Raw genomic sequence first — 9,545 nt, forward strand, 5'->3', positions numbered from 1 at the left:
GTACTCCTCAGCTACTGTGACTCTGGACTAAACCCTGCACATGCACTTACTATGTCTGATAATCCGAACAGTTTGGGATGAGGTGAGGTGAAGCAAGTGGATCACTGCTTAGACGTGGAGGTTGGAGATTTATTAAATTTAAATAACATTTGCCTTTTTATTGAATTTTTAATCAAGCAAATGCAACCTTAATTAGTAGAAAGCACTCATTTCTAAAACAATAAACTTGTATAGGTAGTGTAGATAAAATAAATTGTCTAAATGATGTAAGTCCTGTTTCTATACATTGTCTAAATTGACATGTTTACCTGGTTATAGCCAACAGTAACATTTGATTTGATTTAAGATCTGCTACTGTGAAATACTGTCTGGATTTAGGGTATAATTTTAAATATGGTTAAAATAAAAGGTTTGCAGGTTTATTTTCTCAGTGCATGTACAGAAGTCAACATGGATCAAAAATGTTTCTGAAAATTGTCTCAAGACCAGATTGAGTGCTATTCAGTAGTTCAAGGACAACTTTGATTTAAGGTTCTGAAGCACTTCAAATGTTGACTACTGTAATTCATCATGATGCTTGTAGATGGCAGCAAAAGAAAACAACTAGCAAGTCAGCTACAGTCTGCATGGGCAATGTATTATATTTGGTTCACAATTAACATGACAGATATACTGTTTTAGAAAAAAATAAGAGTAAAAGCATTTCATTCCAAATAATCCAGTCAAAGTCTGTGCTTGAAAAAAACCCATTAACTCTTTGTTAAGTGTGGGTCTCTGTCAGGGTACAATGCAGGTCGCTTTACGCAGAGTCAAGTATCCAGTCACCACATCTGTGGGTAACTGACGGATGTAGGAAAACTCTTCAGTCGACGCAAATCGCAGTTTAGTCTGAGGGTCGGTGTAGTTTGCCTGGGACACATAGATACAAACATCAGGTGAGATTCTAAAAATAAAAGACGACTAGTCTATTGATTTAATCCCACAGTCTGTTCAAAAATATATTTTAAATACATTAACAACGCAAAAACAATTTGCAATAAACTCACCGGTAGACCTGAGATGTCAGAGTACTTTTTGGCTGGCTTCATAGAAGGAGGTGCATCTATGTTGCAGTCTGACACAGAAAAGAAATGCAAAGGTTGTTAAAGTAAATCAAAAAGACACTGTGTCATGATAATCAACATATGTTTTTGCAAAACTATTCATTATTTTTCAGAGGTGCTATTTTCCAGAAAAACTGTTAAGCTGCTTAAAGGAGACCTATCATGCAAAAATCTTATTACAAGTGGTTTAAGCACAGTTGTGTGGCAATAGTGTCAACACAGCCAGCCTCTAATGGTAAAAATTCATTCATTCATTCATTCTATTTTTATTTATTTATTTTAAATCACACTTGAAAAAACATTTTGCAGAAACGCTTTGATTGGCATTCTCCCTTTGTGCATGCCATTAGAGGGGAAAGCCCCACCCATTAGTGACAATCACTCTGTCATTAGCATAGACAAAGCTAAGATAAGGACTCGAAGAGACCAATGGATATTGGCCAAGTATCCAGCCTGAAATATACAACTATCTCATTAAAACTCCAAGTGTTTTTACAAGAGAGATGTTAAAAGCCTACAAGTCTTTAAAAGCCAACAATTTGTTGTGTGTGGTCATGTTCAATAAATAACGTTCCATGCTTACCAGATTCAAAACTATAGTTATAAAAACAGGTTCTGCCAAGCCAAAGACAAGGAAAGAAGACGGAGCTGTACAAGGCCTGGGTAATCATCAACAATCAAAACAACTGCATTCTGACATCGAACCTCACCTGTACAGCAGGGTATGTGAACTTGCATGTTTGCATTTCATTCTAAGCATTCAGTGTCCGCAGTTAAATTAACTATATTTGCGGTTTTTGCTGAAATCATACATTGCAGCAATCAAAAACGAGTAATGTGTCATGATGCACATAACTTTTAAAAATACATATAAAAAACACGCCCATAACGGAGTAGGATAAACTTTTATTTGATAGTAAAGATGCACCTAAACTACGATGGAAACACTTTTACTGAACAAATTTCATTATGCGCATTAAAAAAAAGGTTATAAGAGATCATATGATGATGAAAATGTGTGTGAACACGTCTCATGGCTTCAAACGCCACCACACGTTCATTGTGTGTAAGCATAGTCTTCTAAGGTGCAAGTACATTTATTAAATAAAGAAAAGATTCACGCAGCTTCTTTTACTGCAGTATATTTTGTTTTTACTGTTGCTATTTGACACCAGTTAATTAGGAAGTGATTTTGTTCTCTTTGATTCACTGGATGGAAACACTGCTTATTCGCACATCTTTTATGCGTTATTCCAATTTTGCACGTAAATTTAAATAATATTTTTAGAAGGAAATAACTATTACCTTCATTGACCTTCGATGTGTACTGTAACTAGATTAATGGGATTATTATTCATTCAAAAATTATTTTTTAATACTGGTTACATTTTAAATGTCATGTCAACCTCTATCACTTGATCAATAAAAAAGGCAGACACACAAGAGCACTTTTAAAAAAAACTGATCAACGTGTGTAAAAGTGGGAAATAAATTAAACATTTCCACTGAACGTTAGCTTAGGTTACATGTATTCTTGTTTTGTCAAATTGGTTGTAGAAACTTAATTTAATGCAATTACATCTGAGATAACTTTAAAATTAAGGCCAATTCCCCACTTTTTCCAAGTAAAAATTGAATAAATGTCACATTACATTACTTATTTTATTATACCTAAATATTTAAATACTTTACATGTAAAATTACGCATTAACTTGAGCAGCCGTTTTCCCGCGCTAACTGTGTTTCACTGATGCAGTGGTGTTGCTTTTTAAAATATATGGTCATTTTTGCCTTAACTTTTCATGAGCAGATTAAGTTCAGCTGGAATAGAAATGCTGATCTCTTTATTTATTTATTTTTCAGACGTTGCCATGGCTACACATAATATCTGCGCTTCATTGATAATGCCTTTTTATAGTCGTGGTGTGCGCATTAAAATCTGAGATTGACCTAAACAGATTGATCAGTCATTCTGAAACCGGCCCATTATAAAGTTGATGATGACAGCATTGCCATAGCAAACTGTAGGATATGTAAACTTGGGAATGCAAGAGTTGGAAAGGAAAAGGCTACATTTAACACAACAAACAGAGTTGTTAAATGTTAAAATAATGTAAATTAAATAAGAAACATCCTAGATCTGTTTCTTCGCTTTTTTTAAAATTGTTTTTGTTTATGCATTGCAGAAGTAAAGGATCAGGTTTTGGTAGATACTCTAAATCAAATGACTCGAAACCTGATTGGGACATCCCTAATTCTAACCACATGCAACGAGTTGTAATTAGAACCAAATAATGCTATTTGTGTTTTTTTTTTCAATACTATAGTATTGAGAAACTGAGTCACTGAATTATATTGATTTCAAAAGAACTTGTGACAGTAGTTGGCTAACAATACCGGAAAATTCAGTCTGATTCATACATGCTTCATTACTTTTTAAAAGCCAAACTCACAGTTAGGATCATTGATTTTCCAGGGTAGCGCTTTCTCAGCTGCTAAAATCTGTTTCAGGTTTTTCCACGTCCGGTTCTTCTTCCCTGCTGCTGCTCCACCAATACCTGAGTGCTAATACAAGAACTGAAGTCATGTATTGAACTCCGTGTGTTTTACACACATGAAATATTGAACAGACTTACCACAAAGTCAGGGTTTTTAAAAGGCAAACTCTTGGTAGCAGTCTCTACATCAACAGATCCCACTGGTTTTACTTCAGAGGTTCCTTCAACTGGGGCAACCTGTGACAAATAGAAACCACCAATGAGAAAATACACTTAATTATCAAATTAGATGAGCAGATTATCCCAGCACAGAACTGTATTACAGCACCACAAATTGTGAAGCAAATGTCAGACTAAGTCTAAAATATGGCTGTGGGTTACCAAAGCAATCAGGCCTGTAGCTGGGGTGGGGTTCGGGTACCTCAGAAGACCCACCCCCCATTGATAAATTAAGGGCCAGAATCTGTCCCATACATGAGCTTATTTGTTCCATTTCGACTGTTATGTCATCATAAATAGTGACAATAACCCATCGAAAAAGGCTTTAAGACCAAGTAGAATCCGGATGTGACTTCAGTTTTAAAACAATTATTTTTCAAGAGTCCAACATCTGTGCAAGAAAACATCTGACATAAGCGAAGTCATCTTTCGCTACTGTATTGACTTTAATGAAAGAGAACATTTGACAAGTAACTTTTATTCTATAAATCGTGAACCTTATTCTTGAAAGAAAATGTGACAAATATGAAAAAGTGTAAATCGCTTTTACAAGAGAGGTTAGAAAAATTTTGAAGCTGTAAATTAGTATTAATTATTATTCAAATGGCCAAATTCTGACGGTGGATATTTGAATGTGCTGACCAGTTTGTTATTTGTTTAATAAATTACACTTGGCTACAGTGTTTGCACAAACAAAATGTGTCTGAACAATTACAAGATTGTTCAAGAAACTTTCTGCATTACAACACACAAATCTATTAATCTAAACAATGACACTGGCAGAAAGCACTACTATATTTACAGAAATTAGATTTGCAGAAAGTTTATGCACAAAATTATCTTCTTGATAAGGGACAGTACATAATATCCACAGACAAATTAAGCCAATTAATGCAAACAAAAAGTAATATAACATAATAATACTACTATTATATAAATTGAGGTAAAGTTGGTTATATATTCGCACATTTAGACTTTTTCTTTAATAATATAATTTCAGAAAAGTTTTCATTGCCAATTATTAATAGTGAAATCATTTTAGCAGCCAACAACCATCAAAGTACAACATTGTGTACAGTCAATTTAATAGTGCTAATGTTTTAAAGTCATGTTTACATGTGATTTCAGTCCGAATATTCAAAGTACCATGGTAAACAATGTATGAAGCAGTCACTGAACGAATGTGCGAATATAAAACCAACTTTACCATAATATTATATGATGTTTTCCTTTGCATTTTGGTTTATTTCAAACGTAATCCTATAACATTAAAACACTTTATTTGATGGGTCTATAACCCATTTTTCACACTGTGATTTTTTTTTTTTTTTTTTTTTTGCTTAATACTTTTAATTTAAAAAAATGTCACCAGTTGTTTTTTTTTCAGAACTTTTACCACCTTTTCTTTAACTGAGCTAAAATGCTAATTACCTGAGCTTGAGCAGTTGAGAGTGCGGGTTGTGTCTTCTTCTTTTTGTTGTTGTTGATAATGTTATTGGTCAGTGGTGTTGTGTGTGTGGCGGGGCTCACGGACCGTTTCTTGCTCCGGGCCTGAGCAACTAATGCCGCCGCTGTCTGCGCTTTACTCGCCAATAGCGTCGCTGGGTTTAATTCCCTTGCTTTTGATACTCCGGATTCGGATGGGGCCGACATTTGTTCTCATTGAGTTTTAACGAACATATCCAAAATTTCTGCAGGTACTCATCTGTGAGCACGTTAGCCTACTGCTAACCACAACATCCCGTTCACCCGGAAGAGATGGGGAGAACGTGCGAGACGTGCCTTTTATTTAAATTCCGTTGCGTCAATCCAATACATTGGTTCCGATCGTGTTCTGGATTACATTAGTTATCGTTGAACAAAAAGAAAACAGTTTAACATTTAAAAATTTTGAGTACATAGTTTTTATATTTCGTCTACTGTCTCTCTCTCTATATTTAAAAATTTAGAAACAGCCCACAGTTGTTCACAGCTGAACTGACGACTGTTGGTTGTGTTGAGAAGCTTAAAACAATAATCTGATGCCAACACTTCTGTATTAGATGTATAATTTAATTTGAAATAGGACAACACATTGCCTATTCCCCATTTCAGCAGTTAGCGCTGAAGTTCACTTTGATTTATGCTCTATGACAGACTCATTACAGAATACAAGAGGATAATGGCATTTATATTTCAATCACATGTGTGGCTGGGGGAAATAAATGACTAATTAACTTTGTTCAAAACAGATGTCAGGTAATTATTTCTCCTCTCTGTAGATTTCGATACAACATTTACAGCACTGCCATTGTCCTTCACTTCTACCTTCTTTCTGTCACAGTAGGTTATATCATCCAAAAGGGCTGTTTCCATTTGAACTGTCATAAGTGTAGACTTAATTTTACAAAAATACATTTCTTATTATTTATCATTTGACTTTATTGTACAGCAGTTTGCCAAAAAGCAGCACAAATATATAATAATATAATTATTACCTTCTTATGGCAATTTTACATCATACCGACTGACTAGAGACTTCAAAAAGCCGACTGTTACCTTTCTTCATTTCATTCTCTGTTCTTGTCCTTTCTTTGAATGCCATTGCTTGTCATTTCACCTTTGCTGCCGTCTTAAATGTCAACTTCAGAGTTCACTTCGCTCTCTTTTATATGGACCTCTCTGCATGTTTTGAAGTGAAATATTGTTGGAGGCATAAAGGGAGAAATGTGACAGACAAATCTCCCCATGCAGAGCTACACACATAACACTGTCCTTGAGTTTATATCATCCATCATTCTTTTCATAACAGTCTCTTTCTTTATTCCATCTGCATTCCTTAAAAAGTAATGGATAAAATAAACAAGCTTGCTGATGTAAATACAAAGATGTTGTGATATTTTGTGAACATTATCTTGTATTAGCTTAGTTTTTCCAGGATTTATTTTATTCATTTTCCTTCGGCTTAGTCCCTTATTTATTAGGGGCTGCCACAGTGAACCACCAACTATTCTGGCATTTGTTTTACGCAGCAGTATGTTTTACTGCAATCCAGTACTGGAAAAACCCACACACTCTTATATGCACACACTCATACACTATGCGGCCACTTTAGTTTATTCAATTTCACTATAGCGCATGTCTTTGGACTTCAGGGGAAATCAGAGCACCCAGAGGAAATCCACACGAACATGGGGAGAACATGCAAAATCCACAGAAACCAGCAGCCTTCTTGCTGTAAGGTGCTAACCACTGTTTTGAAACATGCTGCATAAGCAATAGCATCTACACAATATAGTAGGTAAAACAGTATGTTAGCCAAGTAGTAGGCTATATGTGAATTTATGCTGTTTCACAAAGCAGTAGACAAAAAGTACCTAGTTATTCCACAGAGATCCCAAAGGGCTCATCTGATAAACACATGACTGTCCTATTAGGCCAAAGTAGATAATTTATCAATGAAAGTAAAGTGACAACACTGGTAGGTCATGTGATAAAAATAACATGGTGGAAATATATGTCTGAATTTCATTCATAGTACACCCACATTAGTTCAAATTCAAATGTACCTATTCAGACAACATGTGATTTTGTGAACACGTTTACAGTACTTCACAGTCATTTGATATGTTCTAATATAAATGTGTGTGTGACATTTATTCAGTTCAAGTTTATTTGTAAAGCGCTTTTCACAATAATCATTGTTTCAAAGCAACTTTACAGAAGGTACACATTATTGCATCGCCATCATATTTGGAAAAAGTTAAGGTTACCATAACTGTATTTGCCACTAATAACTTGGTAACTAGTAATAACTAGTAACTAATAGCTTTTAACAGTTAAAGTTCATTCATTTTTCTTTGGCTTAGTCCCTTATTTATCAGGGGCCACCACAGCGGAATGAACCGCCAACCATTTACACAGTCGATGCCCTTCCATCTGCATCCCAGTACTGCAACAACCATACACTTACACATTCACACACACACTTATACACTACAACCAATTTTGTTTACCCAATTCACCTATTCTGCATGTCTTTGGACTGTGGGGGAAACCGGAGCACCTGGAGGAAACCCACATCATGAACACAGGGAGAACATGCAAACTCCACACAGAAATGGCAACTGGCTCAACCGGGACTCAAATCGTGCTAACCAGTGAGTCACCGTGCTACCCTGACAGTTAAAGTTATTATATATAAACATAGTAACCTGCAGTTTTATAGCATATAGATGACGTCCATGTGTTCATGTATAATAATGTGTATTTGACAAGTTAATTTGTCCCAGATAGCAAAGAATTTTGGCCCAGATTTGGCATAAAGCTGCACATACTGGCATACAGCATGTGGGCCAAACATGGCATAGGTTTGGCAGAGGTGGTATCTTCTTTCAAGTGGCACACAAGACATGGGCCAGATGTCAAATGTAGAATTTGGCCCAGATGTTAAAAATTGATGTGGGCCACATTAGCTTGGCATATCTTGACCCACATTTAAAATCCATTTAAATGATTTTTTGAGTAAAGAAATATTTTAATACATAAAGTAATTTCCATCTTCCATCTTCTAATGTCTTCATTTTATTTTAGGAAACAATTAAGATGTAATTATTTGAATTATTAATTTGTTGTTTCCGGTGTGTTGCAAAATTACTAAATTTAACATACATTACATAGATTTTATTAACCAAATTATTATTTTACTGATTATATTATTATTAACCATATGTCAAAGTCAGTTTTTTTTAATAAGATAGAATAAAAGGACACCCCTAGTGTGTCTAAAGTGCCATAACTGGTCTAGTTCAGGCCCAGTTATGGGTTATTAACTTGGTTGAGACTTGGGCCAGATATGGTCCATGTTTGGTTCTTGTCAGGAAGCCAGATTTGGTCCAGTCATGTACCGTAATTCACTGTGGCATGTGGGCCAAGCAAAAGCTGATCGTGTGGGCCAGAGCTGAGAAATTTTCTATGTGGGGTGTGTGACATCTAACATGTTTTTACTGTCATGTGACTAACCGTGTCACTTCTTTTCCTATTTGTATAGACACTATTTCCTCTCTGCTTTCTTACAGTGACTACAACTTGCACAGTCTATCCTGGTATCCTGTTGACATTGCTTGATAATTATCACTATTATCACGCACACACTCCTCTTCCTTGAAGAAAACAACTGAGATGTTGCAGGCAGCCGCTGATAAGAAGCGACATGGCTCCTCTTTCCTGTTATAGTGTTGGCTCTGCATCCTCTCTTTGCAGTTGACCTGAATACATCTGTTTGGTTCACCTCAATTTAGTCCTGCCGTAGTGTTTTGCCTGTTCTGTGGCTGAGTTACTGTTTTTATAAAAGGTTGAGAGAAGAATGGGGCAAAAGAACGCAGTGAACGCGCTTGACGTCTCATTTATATTTCATCAAGACGATGTTGCTACAAGTGGCTGGTGCATGCAATACATAAATAAACTATAGCTGGAGATTCTTTGTTGAGGTTCAATTGCAAACAGCCATGAATATTTTATGAATCAAACTTAAACTGCAATAAATGAAAGTTTTTTGTTTTTTTATCGGATCATTGTTTAGAAAGTCAATCCATCACAATGAACTGTAAACTTGGAGACAGCTGTGCGCTTATGTTGGTAATGGAAAAAAAATGCAAAAACGTGCAAATGAAAAAATGAGAGTAAAGATGCAGAATCAGTGGCCCTAAATTAAATGATGTTTTGAATAATATAGCACCAGATATGG

At 35.5% G+C, this 9,545-nt stretch overlaps 1 protein-coding gene across 1 annotated transcript; it reads right to left on the reverse strand.

Moving 5' to 3' along the window:
- Window positions 1–612: 612 nt before the first annotated feature.
- Window positions 613–5,580, reverse strand: ino80c (INO80 complex subunit C). Its single transcript, NM_001002108.2, has 5 exons — window positions 5,252–5,580; window positions 3,740–3,838; window positions 3,557–3,668; window positions 1,047–1,114; window positions 613–909 (listed from the first exon to the last, which is right to left on the reverse strand). The coding sequence occupies exons 1-5, from the start codon at window positions 5,471–5,473 to the stop codon at window positions 778–780; spliced, it is 633 nt and encodes a 210-aa protein (NP_001002108.2). The 5' UTR covers window positions 5,474–5,580; the 3' UTR covers window positions 613–777.
- Window positions 5,581–9,545: the final 3,965 nt, after the last annotated feature.

Source organism: Danio rerio, chromosome 16 (assembly GCF_049306965.1).
Source record: "Danio rerio strain Tuebingen ecotype United States chromosome 16, GRCz12tu, whole genome shotgun sequence".
Classification (NCBI taxonomy): Eukaryota; Metazoa; Chordata; class Actinopteri; order Cypriniformes; family Danionidae; genus Danio; species Danio rerio.

What these genes read in the sequence shown, in the direction of transcription:
- ino80c (NM_001002108.2), bottom strand. Translation starts at nt 5,473, where the DNA reads ATGTCGGCCCCATCCGAATCCGGAGTATCAAAAGCAAGGGAATTAAAC. An exon ending in TTAAAAACCCTGACTTTGTG is followed by an intron (nt 3,669 to 3,739) that starts GTAAGTCTGTTC and finishes TTCTTGTATTAG; the next exon opens with CACTCAGGTATTGGTGGAGC. An exon ending in GAAAATCAATGATCCTAACT is followed by an intron (nt 1,115 to 3,556) that starts GTGAGTTTGGCT and finishes TTTCTGTGTCAG; the next exon opens with ACTGCAACATAGATGCACCT.